Below are 19,894 nucleotides of genomic sequence, written 5' to 3' on the forward strand. Positions count from 1 at the left end.
CGTTAAGGTGAATGTATATGAAATGTCCAGTTGATGAGTTGGGTGTGTCAATGAAGTGGCTGTTGATGAGTAGGACCACACCCCTCAAGTCCTTCTCAACAATGTATACAAAAAATTATAACCATGAATATAATAGTATTTTTGTTAACAACACATTGTCTTTTTTTACAAATTAAAAAGTATAAGTCCCTTTAAACAAAATACCCTACAAATAAATACATACATTATCCCATAGATGGTACTCAACTCAAATCAGGGTGTCGCATTGACATTGACATAGTTGTCAAATTTTTTGTTTATATTTATTTTATACACCCCTTTTAAAACAGTGTATTTAGTAACCCTAGTTTAATTTAAAAATTTAAAGACTATTAGAAAAATATATTTTGACTATGTCTGATTTTTTAGCCGATAATAACTCATGTGGCCAAGTAATATTAAATTTAGTGTCCAGGGGAAATGCAATAATTTCGGAATTATTGAGACTTAAAGACTACATTCCCAATATTTATAGGTAAATTATTGAATCTTAAAATATTTACAAGCCTGAAAAATGTGGATATTGTATATATCATTTAGATTATTTATCATTTTTGATGTTTTAGGTTGGAATCTAAACAAGATGTACAGAAATACAGTGATATAATTTTAGACTTTAATTATTTTAAGATTTCAGAGAGTCATGAACAGAAAATCGAAGCCAACGAGGTAAACTGTATTAATACATTATACTTACTTTACTGTGTCCGGACATGTCATTAATATAATTTCGGCTTAGTATTGGGTTCATTGGTTCCATCTTTGTTGGTGAGCCGCAACAACTCTTTGAGGGTACACTAATAAGGACAGTTTCTGCATGTAAGATGTTGCATAATCTGTATTCCTCGACAGTCACAGTTCACATCATATTGGTCTACTTTCCCCCATTTTACTACATTTGATTTTACTGGAGCGACCCTAGTAATAATATTAAAAAAATAATATTAATAATTAATAATCCTATGCATAGTTTTCCACATTTTAAAGTCCAGAGACAGCTGATCCATTGAACCTACTTAAGCAGTTCATCCTGCACTATTCCAATTCCAAGGAAGCTTTTTCTAGATTTTATCAATTTTGTGGCATTCAAGTTTTATATAGGGCTTGCTGTTCATCTGTGATCTGTTTTAATTTCCTCTAATGTGCTCTGCAACACCACTGTGTGTTGAGGGTTCTGCAAAACCTGCTGCTTTATATAGATTTGAGAGTGGCGTCAGTTTCATGTGTCCTGTTATTATATTGCATCACTGGTGAAGCATCCATGTAACCACTGTTACCATTGGTAACAGTTAAAAATCTTGCGAATGAATATTTTATGAGGATGAATAATTCCATTTACCTATATTTTTACCAATAGAAATATATTATATTATGTGTTAATAGTACCTAATTCAGTAAATAGCCAACTACTCGTAGACACACGAAAATATTGGCGAGTTTATGTGACTCAGTTGCACTTTATTATACTCAGTTACCAGTTTCATTTCTGGTTACAATTGTTATACTCTCGCTATCGCTTGGGACCGGCTAGTGTCTGAAAACATTAAAGGAGCACTGGCGATGGTGCCTGCGTTAGCGTGCTGTGTATATCAGTAGTTATATACAGTACCTATAAAAAGTGTGCGTGCAGTTAACCATGGATGAGTTTCGCTGCGTAATCGACCAACTACATACTTGAAAAGTAATTTGCTCCTTGTATAATTTTGAAGAAAAAAAATGAGACTATGGAAAATGAAAGACCTATTTTAAACAATTTAAAAAAGGAATCAAAAAAAGTAGTTCTATATTTTAAATTTAATTGGTACAGTGAAAATCCTTGGTTATGTGGTTGCAAGAAAAATAGACTGTATTGTTGTCCATGTCTTCTGGTTTCTACAGAAAAAATGGGTGGACCAGGTTCATCATTTAAATAGTTTTAGAGTTTTAAAAAGGAGACATGAAATTTCTCCTTTACGTACATGTAAGATGTAGAGCCAATTTGATTCAGTTTGGCAAAACAAGAATCGCAAGTTCTCTTAACTAAGCTTCTAAAGCAAATATTGCTAAACATAATGAGTTTGTTAAAAAAAAAAAATGAAGGCACTCATAGGAGTGCCGACAGAATTGAAAACTTCTTATAGTATATAAATTACGAGCTCAATGCTTTTACCCCATCCTAAAAGAAGTGCTGTACCTATATCATATACGATATACGCGATGCGTATGCCTTATGCTATTTATGTATACATACACATAATTTATATATGTACAAAATTTATTTCAGCGAAATGATGACCATAAAGAAATTTTCAATTCAAAAATTTATTTCGTCGAAGCGATAACGGTCGCTAATTTAATAATTTTCCCCATCCAAAAAGTGCACCACGTCCCTCAAGAAGTTTTCACTTCAAATATTTATTTCGCTGAAGCCTTGATAGTTGCTAATTTATTACTTTTTTACATCGAAAAAGTGCACAACGTCCCTAAATAAGTTTCACTTTAAATATTTATTTCGTCGAAGCGATTACGGCCCTAATTCAATACTTTCCCTCCATACAAAAAGTGCACGTCCCTAAAAAAGTTTTTACTTAAAAAATTTATTTCGTCGAAGCGATGACGATCGCTAATTTAATAATTTTTCCTTATCCAAAAAGTGCACAACGTCCCTTAAAAAGTTTTCATTTCAAAAATTTATTTCGTTAAAGCGATGAAGGTTCGCTAATATAATATTTTCCCCATCCAAAAAGTGCACAACGTCCCTCAAGAACTTTCCACTTCTAAAATTGATTTCATGGAAGCGATGACGGTCGCTAATTTAATACTTTTTTCCATCGAAAAAGTGCACAACGTCCCTAAAAAAATTTCACTTCAAATATTTATTTCGTCGAAGCGATGGATGACAGTCCCTAATTCAATACTTTTCTCCCATCCAAAATGTGCACAACGTCCCTAAAGAAGTTTCACTTCAAATATTTATTTCGTCGAAGCAATGACGGTCCTTAATTTAGTAATTTATCCCCATCCAAAAAGTGCACAACGTCCCTAAAGAAATTTTTGACTTCAAACATTTATTTTGTCGAAGCGATAAAGGTCGCTAATTTAATATTTTTCTCCATCCAAAAAGTGCACAACGTCCCTCAAGAAGTTTTCACTTCAAAAATTGATTTCATCGAAACGACGACGATCGCTAATTTAATACTTTTTTCCATCGAAAAAGTGCACAACGTCCCTAAAGAAGTTTCACTTCAAATATTTATTTTGTCGAAGCGATGACGGTCTCTAATTCAATACTTTTCCCCCATCCAAAAAGTGCACAACGTCACTCAAGAAGTTTTCACTTTACAAATTTATTTCATCGAAGCGATGACGGTCGCGATGACGGTCGATAATTTAATACTTTTTTCCATCCAAAAAGAGCACAACGTCCCTAAAGAAGTTTTCACTTCAAATGTTTATTTCGTCGAAGCGATGACGGTCGCTTATTTATTACTTTCTCCCCATTCAAATTTAATAATTTTTCCCCATCCAAAAAGTGCACAACGTCCCTACCCTAAAGAAGTTTTCACTTCAAAAATTTATTTCGCCGAAGCGATGACGGTCGCTAATTCAATACTTCTTCCCCATCTAAAAAGTGCACAACGTCCCCAAAAGAAGTTTTTACTTTAAAAATTTATTTTGCGGAACCGATGACGGTCGCGATGACGTTCGCCAATTCAATACTTTTTCCCTATCTAAAAAGATATTTACGTCCCTAAAGAAATTTTCACTTCAAAAAGTTATTTCGTCGAAACGATGACGGTCACTAATTTAATACTTTTTCCCCATCCAAAAAGTGCACAACGACCCTCAAGAAGTTTTCACTTCAAAAATTTATTTCTTCCAGGCGATGACGGTCGCAACGGCGGTCGCCAATTTAATACTTTTTCCCATCCAAAAAGTGCACAACGTCGCGATGGTCGCGAAATTAATCTTTTTTCCCCATCGTAAAATAGGTTTTATATTTATTTTAAATTTAATACTTCTATACAATTTATATATATGTTACAGTGAAAGCTGAATATTAGTCAAGGTGTACCGTCGCTAGTGATTGTCGACCTTCACTGAAATGACCAGTGAATGTTGATAGTAGAAAATATATATCAGCTTTCACTAGGGAAGGTGAACCTTCACGGAATCAGCCTAGGGAATGTTGAACATCTGGCGGATGTGCACGGCGGGCGAACGACCTTGACCTGGTGCCAGTGATGTCTGGTGTCTGCAGCATTGTGCATATTACATTCCCGCCCAGCCAACAAGAAGTGCCAAACAAAGAAGTGTTACTGCATAAAAAACAATGTTTTATGCAATTCCAAATGCCATAAAGCATTATCATGTTGCAACAAATAATTTTATTATTGTTGACTATAGTATTTTCGTCTCTATTATAGTCTTTAAATTGTAGACTATAGTTTCACGTTTTATTTTGTTCTTATTTGTTCATCTTTCAAATTCTAAATTTACTTTTGTTATAAAAGTATACGTGATTTAAGATTAGTCTTTTATTTCTCTCTAACTTTCCCTAGACTGTTGTAGAGGAGGTTGTCATTCACTATAGGAATTGTCAACCTTCACTAGTGGATGTTGATCTTGTTTGTACGTCTGTGTAACTTTCCCTAGACTGCTGTAGGGGAGGTTGACGTTCACTAAGAATGGTCAACCTTCACTAGTGAAAGTTGATCTTGTTATTTCAGAATTCAACTTTCACTAAGATGCCCAGCGAGAGTCGACCGTGACTAGTAAAGGTTAACCTTCCCTGAAACGTCAACTTTCACTGTAACATATACATACACATAATAAATTAATATATATACAAAATTTATTTCGCCGAAGAGATGACGGTCGCTATGATGTTCGCGAAATTAATCTTTTTTCCCCATCGTAAAATAGGTTTTATATTTATTTTAAATTTAATACTTCTAGACAATTTATATATACATACACATAATAAATTAATATATATACAAAATTTATTTCGCCGAAGAGATGACGGTCGCTATGATGGTCGCGAAATTAATCTTTTTTCCCCATCGTAAAATAGGTTTTACATTTATTATAAATTTAAATACGTCTACACAATGTATATATACATACACATAATATATAGTATGAGCGATGACGGTCGCGATGAGGGTCGCGATGACGGTCGCGAATTCAATGCTTTTTCCCCTATCCAAAGAAAGTGCACAACGTCCCTAAAGAAGTTTTCACTTCACAAATAGATAGGTATATCCTTAGCACACTTATAATAGATACCGTATGTTTTTTGGCCAAACAAGAATTAGCGTTTCGTGGTCATTTTGAGGAAGACGACTCTGACAATCGAGGCAATTATAGGGAATTGTTAACATTAATTGCCAAAAAAGATCAAAAATCTTGCCAACATCTAGAAACATCAACTGTTTTTTCGAGAGTTTCAAGTGATATACAAAATGATAATATTGAAGCTATATATACATTTAGCCATATCTTCATTTTTTTAAATAAGATTTTTTGCACCTGGTTTTGGTAACACTTTAGAAAAAGTCACTTGTCGCCACTGTATTGCATGTTTCATTTAACCAGAATCAACTTGTTTGGTGTGGGCAGATTTGCCCCAAACGGGACACATATATTCAGCAATTAGAAACACAGTACCTGTGCAGTTGTTCTTAAGACACCAGAACATGCATCCCATTTACTTCCTGTTAGCTTTCTGAGTATGCTGTTCCTAGTTGTTACTTTCCCTCTCATTTTTATGCAATGTTCTCTACAGGCGAGGGACAGGTCTAGACTTACTCCAAGATATTATATAGGTTGATCTGTGTATTCTAATCAATTACCATTCCACCCAATTTGGAATTTTTGTTTGGTTTCCTTTGTGCGATGGTAGAAAGTGCACATTTGGTAGGGTTACCATAATTTATTAAGGCCAAATCCGGACAGGGGTTGTAGAAAATGTAAAATGTGAATTTGACTGTGTTGCTACCTCTACATTGTACATCTATGCGAAATGCATTTGGCACAATTAAAAGTACAGCTGTTTCGCTACAATATGCAACTAACATTGAAAATCTCTGCCAGTTTAAAATACATATACACTATACACCTATGTTTTAACATACTTTAGACCTAGAAAATAATATTACAGAACGATATAAAAAAATATTTTTAAAAGAGAAAAGGTAGCTAAAATAATAAATTGCAAATATATAATGACGTTATGTTTAATACACTTTTACTTACATAATTAAAAACAAACAACTTAAAAACTTTCATGAAAAAGAAAAGGATAAACATTCAAATTTTGCTTAGTCTGTACTGGGCACAGGGATAGGTTGTTCTTCATCTGTTCTTCTTTCGTACTTTTCAAAAGACATAATTTTTCTCAAATGTCATTTGGGTTTTGGAAGAAGTGGGTCTCAGGGAGTTCTGCAGCTAGTATGCTGTCATTGTTTTTAATGCAGTTTCGAATTTCTCTTCCACCTCTTCAAAACTTATTCCTTGAGGTCATATTGCGAGATCGTCAACATAGAGCAAGTGCTTGATTGCAGTTGCCTTGAGTTGTCTTTGTATATATATATATATATATATATATATATATATATATATATATATATATATATATATATTGAAAGGCATTGGTACTAAAACGCTTCCCTATGGGAGGCTGTTCTTTTGAACTCTCCACCTACTTACTTTGCCCTCCAGCATAATGAAAAAATATTTGTTTTGCAGTAAGGAATATACAACCTAACCTAGATGGTGGTCATTGAAAGTGTGGTACAATTTGTGGAGCAATTTGTATCCTCTGAAAATCTTAATGATTTGTCTGAATCCTCCTTATTGTGGGATGACATGCTTCTCAGCATTTTTTTTCTATTGGGTCCTTTCTTGTGTTCTATTACTGTTAAAAGGGTCAGCGGATTAGAGGGTTTTTCATGAGTTATTTGTGACTCACTGGACATCCCGGGAACATATTGTTGTCCACATTCACAGGGAATAACTTTTCTAGACACATTTTGTAAAACATACATTATACAAAATCTCTAATAACATTTGTATCTAATCTCTAGGCACTTCGAGATTTGGATGAAGAATTTAGGGATAATCACATAGAGATCATAAAACGTTTTTACCTAGTTTTTGAGGGTATACACGCATATATCACTGATCTTAATCACTTTATTGATGAATTGAATGAAGGAATGTACATTCATCAAACTTTAGAAAATGTTTTTACTGATATAGAAGGCAAGCAAGTGATGGTAATATCAAACAAAAATGTTTATATTCATCATTAAGATTTATTTCTTTTAGTGTGAAGCTCTATATTTGTATGGACTTATGTTGATAATAGTAGATGCTTACATAGAAGGAGTTGTCAGGGAACGATTACTAGTATCTTATTATAGATATGCACCTCAAAGACAAGATACAAAAAGTTGTATAGACGAGGTTTGTAAGTTGTTGCGTGATACTGGATATGCAGGTGCGAAAAAACCTTCTACATATCCTGAAGACTATTTCAAGTAAGATATGATATCTATAGGGCTTTTCATTCACAGTCATTTGTTTCGAGCTTTTGTCATATTTCGTATAATCCGTGTATATGAATATTATGCACGGATTATACAACATTTGACACAAGCTCGAAACAAATGACAATCGATGAAAAGCCCTATAAATAAATCATGAGTTTTGAGTGTATGACTTGTCAAGCTAAAGTCCGTTTGCTGACCTCAGATGCATTTTGACGGATTCAGAGTAGGAAACATACACCACAAAAATTCCTACCTCACACTATTAAGGGGAACGGAGCAAAATGCAAATGCAATGTGTTTTAAATGTACATATTTATTTTTTTCGAATCCTGAAAAAAGTAATAAATATTTTTGAATAGTTTAAATGCAGAATGCTAGATAACATTATTACTGAGGGCCGATAGTCCCTGAAAACTTCTATAATGTTTATTTTAATAACTTACAGGGGTGAAAATAAAAGAGAAAATTTAGTCTGATTTTTAGTTGCAAATATTGCATTCAAAAGAAACTTTTTATTTATTTTAAGGGACTTTCGACCCTCGGTAATAAAGTAGTCTTTCATTCTGCATTTAAATTTTTCAAAAATATTTTATTAGTTTTCTCAGGATACGAAAAAATGAATACATTTAAAACACATTGAAAATTTTGACATGTCAAAATTTTTCATTTTGCTCCGTTTGCCTTAACAGCTCAAATAAACTTACTCTTTCAATAAAAAAAGAAAAATTGTTGGAAATAGTGGAAGTGCATACTGAACTCATACAGTTTTGTGGAATTTAGTTCCTCACAATATTTTTATTTTGTACAATATAGTTATTTTCCTAACTAGTGCGGAAAGTGATACTTTCCCGCACGAGACTGCCGTTGACCCGAACGACGCGATAGCGGAGTTCGGGCAAGCAGTCGAGTTCGGGAAAGACACTTTCCGCATGAGTTAGGAACAATATTTTTTCTAGGGCCGTACGTTGGAAAAAAGCCACAAAAAATATAAATTTTTATTTGACAAGATTGTCAAGGATCAATTCTTTGACAAGGTTGTCAAAACCAAACTTTCAATATAACGGGTTACCACGACGACGATATTGGTTTCCAAGACGACGATTCAAAACCATTGTAATTGTCTACTGATCTGACTTTTAAATAGTATGGCAAAATAATTTAATTTCATCGAATTATCAGTAGTAATTGCACAAGAGCTCTGAAATTATTGAATTTTTCCCGAGTGACACTTTGAATTATGTCAAAGTGTCACGAGAGCAAAAATTCTATATTAATTTCAGAGGTCGAGTGCAATTTGTTGCGATTATTTCATGAATAAAACTATTCAAAACCAAAATTTTATTGTAATTTATTTATGTAAGTACCATTAAACACACAGTTTTTATAAATATTTGACGATTGAAAGTAATCACTTTTATAATTTTTAAAACATTAATTGTCATTAATGTCACTGAATGTATTTTTTCGTAGCAACGAAGGGCATCTGACGTAATATACTTAACGACGGGAGATTATCAAAAATTATCGATTTAATTCAGATTTCTGTAGCTTTCTATTGGTCAGAATCTCCTATGAATGAAATAATCGCGCTTATTTCTTTAAAACATGAACACAATAAGATAAATTTGAAATAAATTAGTAAACAGTATCTAAATATTAGTTTATTGCATGTATTATAATATATTATACAGTCGGAAAAATGAAAGAATACCCATGAACGATCACATCAATCACTTCTTTTGTATTTGCTGTCTTTTTCTATAAACAACAAACGTTTGTTATAGAAAAAGACAGCAAATACAAAACCAGTGACCGTAGTCCTGTCGCCAGGGGGGGTACAACGGCCTCGTTAATTCAGATGGACTTACCCAAATTTTTTTTATGTATTTTGACCCGTAGAACACGAATTTTTTGGGTAACAGTTGATCCGGATGTCGATAAGATTGTTATAGACCAAGAACTTGAGGAATCAAATAACAGCGATTTTTGGCAAAACAAAACAATATTTTGTATTTTTTGGGTCATTTTAAGCAAAAAATATTTCTACAAGTTTTTTAGTAGGATGCACAGTTTTCGAGATAAACGCGGTTGAACTTTCAAAAAATCGAAAAACTACAATTTTTAAACCCGAATAACTTTTGATTAAAAAATAAAATAGCAATTCTGCTTAGCGCCTTTGAAAGTTCAAGTCAAATTATGTCGGTTTTGATTATTTGCATTGCTAAAAATTTATTGTGTTATTGCTAAACAAAGCTACAAACAACTAGTGCGTGAGTGATGTTTCTATGATTTCTCATTTAAAATCGAACGAGTAGGTAGAATAGGTACTAGTGCAATCAAGACTATTTCTACGTTACATGCGTTAAAACGCATGTAAAAGCACGGGAAACCCTACGTGTTTATAGCTTTGTTAAACAATAAAAAAATAAATTTTTACCAATGCAAATAATCAAAACCGATATAATTTGACTTAAACTTTCAAATGCGGTAAGCAGACTTGCTATTTTATTTTTTAATCAAAAGTTATTCGGGTTCAAAAATTGCAATTTTTCGATTTTTTTAAAGTTCAACCGCGTTTATCTCGAAAACTGTGCATCCTACGAAAAAACTTGTAGAAATATGTTTTACTTAAAATGGCCCAAAAAATACAAAATATTGTTTTGTTTTGCCAAAAATCGCTGTTATTTGATTCCTCAAGTTCTTGGTCTATAACAATCTTATCGACATCCGGATCAACTGTTACCCAAAAAATTCGTGTTCTACGGGTCAAAATACATAAAAAAAACTTGAGTAAGTCCATCTGAATTAACGAGGCCGTTGTACCCCCCCTGGCGACAGGACTACCGATGTGATCGGGTATTCTTTCATTTTTCCGACTGTAATGCCATATTACAAGGTATTTTATTTTCCCGCACGCCGCTCAGTGTTCAAAATTGGTCAAAACGTGATCGAAACTCAATGTGTTTAAACTGTAAAAGTTATCTCGCCGAAAACTTGGAATATTTGAGGTATTATACCGTATAACGAGTATATATATAATAGGGGTCGTTTTTTAGTTACTTAAAAAATATCGTTGTACAGGGTGTTTCATTAAGAATGTCCAATCTTTGAGTTGTAGATTCTAGACCTTAAAATATAAGGATTTAACCCAAATCACTTAAATAAAATGTGGCTCCTTACAGAGTTACAGGGTGTTTTATTTAAAAATTAAAAAACTATTTTTGCTCAGTGGTTTAAAACTTTTCGACGTATCGTTTTCATACTTCGCACAAAGAGTAGGTACTGTACATCCTATAAAATTATGTTAAACAAACGTTTTTGACTATTACCAGAGGCGTACGACAGGGGACAGTGAATGGTTGACCCTTCCCAAATTCTACGCCACTGGCGGAAATGCCATTTTAGCGCAATTTTTCGATTTTCCAATACTCTCTATGTAAATAACATACACTTCATAGGCAACGATGAACTCATTAGTTTTCGAGATATTTGAAGTTAAACATGTAACGGCACAGATATTTGATTAATGGGTGATTCCATTTCAAATCACTCAATTTTGGAGCAAAAATAATTTTGGATCTCCAATTTGTCTGAAAATTGGTATATAGCTTCTGCGGGACGTAAAAATAAGATATTTAAGGTCAAAAAAGCTTCTTCTTTTTTTCTCAAAATGTTATTTTATGCGATTTTACAGTGATTTGGTGTTTATTTAAACAAATTTGCATTTTCTATCTAAAGTATCAATGGAAAACATAATATTTTAATAGAAGGGACTCAAAAATGTCATTATATGGCATTATAACAAGTTACTTTGATTCAAAACAAGTTTTTGACCAAATTTTATAGTGTAGAAAACGTTAAAATACCGTTTTTTACATTTTTCTCCTTTCCCAAAATACATCATCGATTTGGCTAAAAATTTGCCCACAGATAGCCAAAACATAGGACTTTAAGTGGTGAGAAGGATTTGAATTATATTACAATACCAAAAAAGTTACATGCAATATCATAGTCAAAAATATAGGCGTCTACTGTAAGTAAAATTAACACGAAAATATCTACCTCACGACAAAAATTGTTAAAAGAAATTGTAATAATTGTAAATACGATTTATTTGGAACAATTTCAGTTTCTACCATGTTTGTCGAAAAGTTAAAAATGGCTGAGATATTGAGCAAAACAGCAGCGGGATTACGAACACTCGATGCGAGATCGCAAAACGAACCGTAGGCAAACTCGATGCGAATACGCATCGAAGCCAAAAAGTGATTACGAACTGGGTTCGAGTAGACTGTCAGAAAATCATCGGCAATTTTCGTATTTTTGAACCTACGGGATAATATTTCGAACAAATGGAATGATGTGCACGTTATATGTCAAGGAATTTCTCTCATTACCCTCAATCATTATTACAATAGAATACAAAATAAAGTTTTTATTACATATTTAATTGTTATAAACGTTTATTTTATATTCTAAGGATGATACAGTGAACGTGTACCTAGATATATAAATATATGATTTTCGAACTTGAGTAGAATTTGAGATTAATTATGATTTTTTACCGTTAAAGATTAAATGGCCAGGGAAAGATGGGAGACGTTATATAAAAATATTACTAAAGGTCGTAATGGTCACTGCTAACTACCTATTCACTTCATCGAATTCAGTCTCAGAGCTTTCCTTCACATATTTTTAAAATAGGAAAGTATGTATTAGAGAACTTCTGTCCGTGTAATGAGTGTAATAACACCTCACTGGGAGATTTAAACAATATATTTTTTTAATGTTCAAAACATGAGAATTATTATAAAAACCGTGTATAATCTAAATATCGTTTTATTAACGATTTACATTATTTTTAAATTGAAAAAATCAAAGTATGAAGTAAGTAGGTTATGTCATTTATGTATTCACTTTTCTTAATTTTTATACTTGGACCGGCAAGAGAGAAAGCGTTATAGGAGATCAGCGATCTATCAGAGAGAGATAGATAGTTCGAGTTGGCAACTCGACAGGGTCGTAGGTATCGAGCAGTGCCTTCGAGTTGACTCGCATCGACAACGTAGGGAAAGAGGTTTTGTAATCACTCCCTACGGTAAACATGGCGGATACGATGCGTATCGAGTGTACGTAATCCGGGCCCAGGTTCTCCTTTAAAATCAAGATGGCGGCTAACGTAACGGAGGAATTCATTCGTGATTTTAAATTTAGGCTACTATTGACTCCCCTAAAAATTAAAAAAATAAAATTTTGGCCAGCACGGCATCCAAGGTCAAATGCTATTCCGACTGGACTAATATACTTTTGGAGTCTGATATTACTGCATGTAACTTTTTTGGTATTGTAATATAATTCAAATCCTTCTAACCACTTGTTTTGTTTATCTGTGGGCAAATTTTCAGCCAAATCGATGATGATGTATTTTGGGAATGGACAAAAATGTAAAAAAAATGTAACGTTTTCTATACTATAAAATTTGATCAAAACCTTGTTTTGAATCAAAATAATTTGTTATAATGCCATATAATGACATTTTTGAGTCCCTTCTATTAAAATATTGTGTTTTTCATTGATACTTTGCGACAGAAAATGCAAATTTGTTTAAATAAACACCAAATCACTGTAAAATCGCATAAAATAACATTTTGAGAAAAAAGAAGAAGAAGATTTTTTGACCTTAAATATCTTATTTTTACGTCCCGCAGAAGCTATATACCAATTTTCAGACAAATCGGAGATCCTAAATTTTTTGCCTGAGTGATTTGACATGGAATGTACCTAATGTATTGTGCCGCTGAATTTTAAACTTCAAATATCTCTAAAATCAATAATTTTATCGTTAAGACTGAAGAATATATTATTATTCATTCGTAAAGATAAAATCATAAGTTTTCAAGATAATTGAAATTAAAAATTCAGCAGCACAATACATTAATCAAAATATCTGTGCCGTTACCTACTTGTTTAAGTTCAAATATCTCGAAAACTAATGATTTTATCGTTAGGACTGAGGAGTATGTTATTTACATAGAGAGTATATTCTCCATTGAGGAATAGCACTACTTCATCAAAACTAAAATCTCTTTTCGTAACCCTAACAAATAACATGTGTTTGACATACATGTAAACAACACGTACGAGTGCAATTATTAATTCAGACCAAATGCGCGTGGCGCTCGATGCAAAATTATGCGCAATGTACTCAGTTGCGCACCTTTGCGCAGTTTGTCTTATATATTTTTTTATTCCTTACAGTATAATCTTTCATTTAGTGAAGGATTTAATGTGGCACAATAAACGTAATACGCTGTCAAACATTAACTTTATCAAAAATTGTATAGGTTTTTAGACAGCTGATTATATCAAAATCAAAATCACCTTTCCGTGAAGCTAACTATGCTATTTTAATCTATAAAGTATGTACTTTTATCTCAAATAATTACTATTATATTAGCTGTCCACATAAATGAAGTAATAATCAAATAAAAGGCAGCCTCTGAGGATTTAAATTTGATGTATAAAATTATATTGAATTTTGTACTTTTGATCATTAATACATCTGGCCCTAAGAAACATAAAAAAATCAATTTTTGCTGAGAAGTTGCATCATGAGTAGTACAAAAAAACCCCTTAATTTCGGCATTCTCAGATTTATTTTTTTTTGTACTTACGATCACGTTTCCTTCAATTTTGAACACTGTGCGCCGTGCGGGAAAATTTACTTTCATGCACGCCGTGAGTGAGAATTTGTGTAAGTCCTACACTTATCTCATGGACATATCTGCAACATAAAAGACATACTCGCATGATCATAATTTTTTCTGATTGGCAAACAAAACAATACTAACGATCATTCACATCCAGATTTTCTCCAAAAAATACTAGTATTGGAACTTTCGACTTACGTGATTGGAACTTCAGAATAGGAAACAGAATAGGAATGGAGTACGAAACATCATTGTCTTCATACTTGGCCTCACAATGATCATTAATAGTTTCATTCTTTTTACCTTTTCCAGTTTTTCTTCTCTGCGCTTTTGGTTTTGAGTCTTATTTAATTTGCAATTTTTCCTTTTCTTTTGTTTTCCCGGAACGTTCTTTTTGCCATCTTGTCGTTTTGGATGTTGTTTAGTTTTTAATATTTTCTTTCCATTACTGTGTTCTTGAACATTTTTATTAGTTTTATTAATATCTATCATTTTCTGATTCAGTGTCGCTATTCTCAAAAACTCTTTTCTTAATATTCATTTTTCGTTTTTTTAATTCCTTTTTTTCACGGATTAGATTATAGATTCAGTTTCTTTTAGCTTTCTTTTTGGTATTAAATGACAAATTAAGTCAAAAAGTTTAAAATTTCTAGATCTATGAAATAAAACTTCAAATATGCTCCTGCAAATAATATAGAGGGAGACATGGACCACTGAGCATATCTCTAGCACCCGCCATGGGTCAACTCTCCCGCATACACTTCTTGGACATTAAATTTTACTCACAGAAAAAAATTTATCTTAGAAAAGAAACACTTAGCACGTGTCAAACTACAATAATCGGGCAATACAATAGTAATAACACACAATAGTAACTGTATAAATATGGCCGCAAGCTCAATACTACAAAAAGTAATAAAATTTACAGGCCATTGTAAAAAAGGGTAGCATGATTGATATTGGCATCCCTCGTGCTATCAAAGACGGTCTTGACGTTTCGTTTAGAGCGAAATTTAAGTTGGATTTTAAAAGGTGGTTAAACTCTCCCACCCACCTGGTCAAGTGTCCCGGACTCCCTCTACTAAAATTACTATACCCTGTGTTTAAACTAGGAGGAGTAAACTAAAAAGACAGATTTACACCTAATAATGTCACTAGAAAAATCATCAGATTCATATTCTTTGTGGGCAGATCATATCGGCCTTCGACGGTAATCCATCAATATTATATCATACTAATATGTCGCTAAAAAGTTCTAAAAACAACTTTTTTTATATAAATGCAGACAAAAATCAAAAAAATTAAAGGAATGACACAGAAAACACAAAAAACGCCGATATAACTTAATTAACCTATAAATTTTAAATGCCAATAGTGTAAAAATTTCATGCATGCCAATAGTGTCAAAATTTCATAATTTAGTAGTGGAGTAAACTTGCCTGCGATTGGACCAACTACAAACAAGCATTCGAATTAACCCATTAACCGCCAAGCAAAGAAATACTGCGATAATATGTAATATATTTGATTAATTAGAGTAAAATAAACTTAAACATTCGTAAAAAAATTATTTTACACTTTGATAATGGCAGGTGTCACAACAACAAAATGGTTCGTTTTCGAACCTTTGGCGGAAATGAGGTATAAAAATTAAAATACACAATTTTATTTTCTGTGAAAAGTCTCAAAACATTTAGAGTGTAAATGGACCTGGAAGTTTTGATAAACAAAAATAGTATGGTTAGAACATTGCCTACACCTTCTGCAGCTTCTTTCTCAAAAACAAATCGAACGGCCCTTTATCTTTTTTAGAAATTATTTTATATATTTCCAGTTTACACTTTCCAATCCTGTATCTTGCTCTATGCCAGTTGCATAAATTCGACAAATCGACATTGTCTACAAGACTACACAACCTCCCTTATGTAGCCCCCTCCCCCCTACTCCCCCACCCTAGATTATAACAAAACTGAATACCAGAATACCCGTCTTTCTAAAGGTACATATCCACTACGTTCGTAATACTGGACCACCGAGGCACTGCCGCACGGTCGTTGGCGCACTGTTGCACGGTCCGGGAGCGCCAACCATCCACTATGTTCACGAACCTCTTGCACTCCGCGTTCCTTGCAACTGCTCCAATCGATACGGTATGCGCTCCTCTACATATAAACCGACACAAATTGGAACGCCAAGGCGGAGCGCGCACTGTTGCACGGTCAGGGAGTGCCTACCATTCACTATGTTCACAAACCTTTTGCGCTCCGCGCTCCCTGCAACTGCTTCCATCGACCTGCATGAGCTCCTCTACATATAAACCACCACCTATTGGACCGTTGAGGCGGAGCGCACACTGTTGCATGGTCCGAGAGCGCCAACCATCCACTATGTCCACGAACTTCTTGCGCTCCGCGCTCCCTGCAACTGCTCCAATCGATACGGTATGCGCTCCCTTACATATAAACCGCCACAGATTGGAGCGCCGAGGCAGAGTGCGCACAATTGCACAGTCCGGGAGCGCCAAACGTGTCCACTATGTGGAGCAGTTGCAGGAGCTCGGAGCGCAAGCATAGTGGGTACGTGTTTTTACACATAATAAAGAAATATCCCAACAAATTACTGCCTGTGCATCACCTTGAACTTATTCCTGATCAGACAGTTATAATTAACTATAATATAACATATTATGTCGACTTCCGCCAATGGTTCGTTATCGAACCATTATTTTCAAACACGAGATTTGAGGACTCAGAAAAAATTTTTTTTGTATTTTTATAAAAATTGTTGTACAAATAGGTTAAAAAAATAATGTTTTAATTTATTTGACCACAAAAGTGTTATGCCAATAAAATTACTACAGTAAAAATAAAGTTGTGTAGAAGGATTGAAAATGTCGGACATTTAGAAAATATTTTTGTGATGAAAGCATGAGTTTGGAAATTAAACAAAATTAAATTTAGTTACACTTATATCTTCTGGTTGCTTAAAAAATAAAAAGATTTAAAAAAAATTAACGAATTGTCAAAAAAAAATTCTACAAAAAAATGGTGCGTTTTCGCACCTTTGGCGCTAAATGGGTTAAATGAATTACATTTGAATTACCCCTCCTAGTTTAAAAAACAGGTATAGACAGTTGTGTCTGAGATTAGCGAACCGACTACATCTGTTTTGTTTGAAATTTAAACATAATTTTTCTGATTTCAGGAGAATCTTCATAAAACCAACCTATATTGACTATGCAATTGGCTGTTTGAGATCAGATGATATTTACAGCCAAGTTTCAGTATATCCTCTACCCAAACACAGAAGTACAGCATTAGCGAATCAAGCTTCCATGCTATATGTCTGCCTTTTCTTTTCAACTGATATTCTCCACTTCCAGACTGCAGTGATGAGAGAAATTGTAGATAAGTTTTTCCCTGACAACTGGACAATATCCTTGTATATGGGTTACACTGTTAACTTAATAGTTTCTTGGGATGCTTTTAAAGCTGCTAAATCTGCATTAAACAATACTTTGGAAGTTACTAATGTTAAAAGGTGAGATTTTCAATAATGGATGCTTGTATTATTTCATATTTTGTTATTTGTTGATTCATTTATAGTAGAACCTCGATTACCCGTGTACGGATTATCTGGCCTGCGGGTTATCATTGCTATGCTTTTCCATTACTCAAATAGTATTTTTGAGGTTTTATCAAAATAGATTTTCTGTAAGTCACTTGACAGAAACTCTACGCGTTTTGAGAAAGACTCATAATGCGATATCGATAGCGACAGTACTCTTGGATCAAAACTTGGATTAAAACCCTTGATGCCGCGTCATGAAGGGATTCATGGGAACGAGCAGATATGTTGGCAAGACAAGGCTTAAGAGTAACTTTTGAAGGCCCAGAACCTTTCTGTGGAATCAATAAAGATGCTACGAAAAACTAGGTAAAGAAATGGCTGATAAGAAATCACCAAAAGAAATAGATAACCACTAAGGTCAAATCCAGATTAGAAAATAATCAAGAATATTGATAAAAAACTCTTGAACAATTTGATGAACCTTATAAACGAGAGATCAAATGATCAGTCAGAAAACAAGAGATCAGTCACTGAAATGGTGACTGGACATTGCCGTTAAAAAACCACCTATACAAACTAGGTAAGGTGAATGACCTGTGGTGCATAAAGTGCGAAATGGAAAAAGAGATTGCCATACACATACTATGCCATTGCAATGTGCTAAGTGATGTAAAGCAGGGATTCACTGGCCTACTGAGGTTTGAACCAGAAGAGGTCCTAAAACTACCAATAAGCAAACTGTTAGCCTTCAATGCGGCCATAAAACTTATTAGAATTACTTAAAACGTATTAGAATTACTTAACTACTAGGCCATAATCTGAAAAACTTTATGCCAACCCATGACAGGCCCAGCCCGAGGGATTTTTTGCAGCCCTGGGCAAGATCGGCCACCGCGCCTCACCCCTCACTTGGTAGACAAAAATTGGCTATTCTCTAAATTTTGTCGCCCCTAAAAATGTGCCCCAGGCAACCGCCCGGTTCGCCACCCCTGGGGCCGGCCTTGACCCATGAGGTACACACTGAAATGAACAAGGATAAGTTTTGTGCCCACCAGTGGCCACATGAGTTGGACGGCAAACTTACTGTGTGGTGGGTGGTGCACATGGGAGCTAAAGTGTTAAGAAAAAAAAAACAAGGTATGCTACAAAGGCCCTATGACAGGTGCCAGAGACTAACGAGTCTCGCTTGATTTAAGAAGAAGAAGTTCTCGGGGAATCCCTGGAAATTATTTGCTTGTCATCTGCCACTGCATGTTATATAGAATGTGTGAGATTTAGTTGTGCACTAGAGAAGACTCACTGCTCTGCTATTTTCTTAACGTGTGTCTTTGCTTTTAAAGAGAAATGCTTTACATCTTAAACAGAAGGAGAAAGGTGAAAGTGTCACATCATTATCACGAATCTATAAAGTTGGCAAAGAAGCAATACAAAATTCTACGGAATTGCATGTCTAAGTCTGACTCTTTTAAAAACATATCTGCAGGGAAATCATTCAAAGGATTGACTTTTCAACAACTTGATGAAGCACTTTCCAACTAAGCGGTTTCTGGAGAAAAGATCGGATGGAGTAACAATTTCTGGACCAATGTATGCTAATTAAGCAAGGTTTTTCATGAACACTTAAAAAACCTTTGAAAGAAAGAAAATAAAAGAAATGAATGCAAAGACGAAGAAAATGATGGTATCAATAAATCAGCTGGCTCAGTAAGCTGCCAATATACTACTACTACTACTACTACACTTGAGCAACGAGATCTACAGAACAGAAACGTGTACATGAGATACATGTTCGGATTATCTACAAGGTGTCCAGAAACTCTACCGACAAACGAAGACAGGAGATTCTTCAGATAATTTTAAGACAATTTAGCTCAATTCACCTAATCCGAAAATGCTGCTTAAGGGAGCTCTTTGAAAATGGCGTCTTGTAATTAGTTTTTCTTAAATACCTACAGAACGCTTCAATTTAGAAAAACTAAAATCGGTGCGTATATTTATCTTCCAGAGATAACTCGATTCCATCCATTGCGAATTTCT

At 33.9% G+C, this 19,894-nt stretch overlaps 1 protein-coding gene across 2 annotated transcripts in view; it reads left to right on the top strand.

Moving 5' to 3' along the window:
• Positions 1 to 292: 292 nt before the first annotated feature.
• LOC114331444 (WASH complex subunit 5) overlaps positions 293 to 19,894 on the top strand; it is a 73,391-nt gene continuing 53,789 nt past the window's right edge. The window contains exons 1-5 of one of the 2 annotated variants that reach the window (XM_050648892.1): positions 293 to 514; positions 606 to 708; positions 7,110 to 7,301; positions 7,354 to 7,565; positions 17,492 to 17,827. In XM_050648892.1, coding sequence (XP_050504849.1) covers positions 393 to 514; positions 606 to 708; positions 7,110 to 7,301; positions 7,354 to 7,565; positions 17,492 to 17,827 — 965 coding nt within the window. In that variant the 5' untranslated portion in view covers positions 293 to 392. The remainder of the gene's footprint in view (positions 515 to 605; positions 709 to 7,109; positions 7,302 to 7,353; positions 7,566 to 17,491; positions 17,828 to 19,894) is intronic. The other variant, XM_050648900.1, reaches the window with a different exon arrangement.

Source organism: Diabrotica virgifera, chromosome 1 (genome assembly GCF_917563875.1).
Source record: "Diabrotica virgifera virgifera chromosome 1, PGI_DIABVI_V3a".
NCBI lineage: Eukaryota > Metazoa > Arthropoda > Insecta > Coleoptera > Chrysomelidae > Diabrotica > Diabrotica virgifera.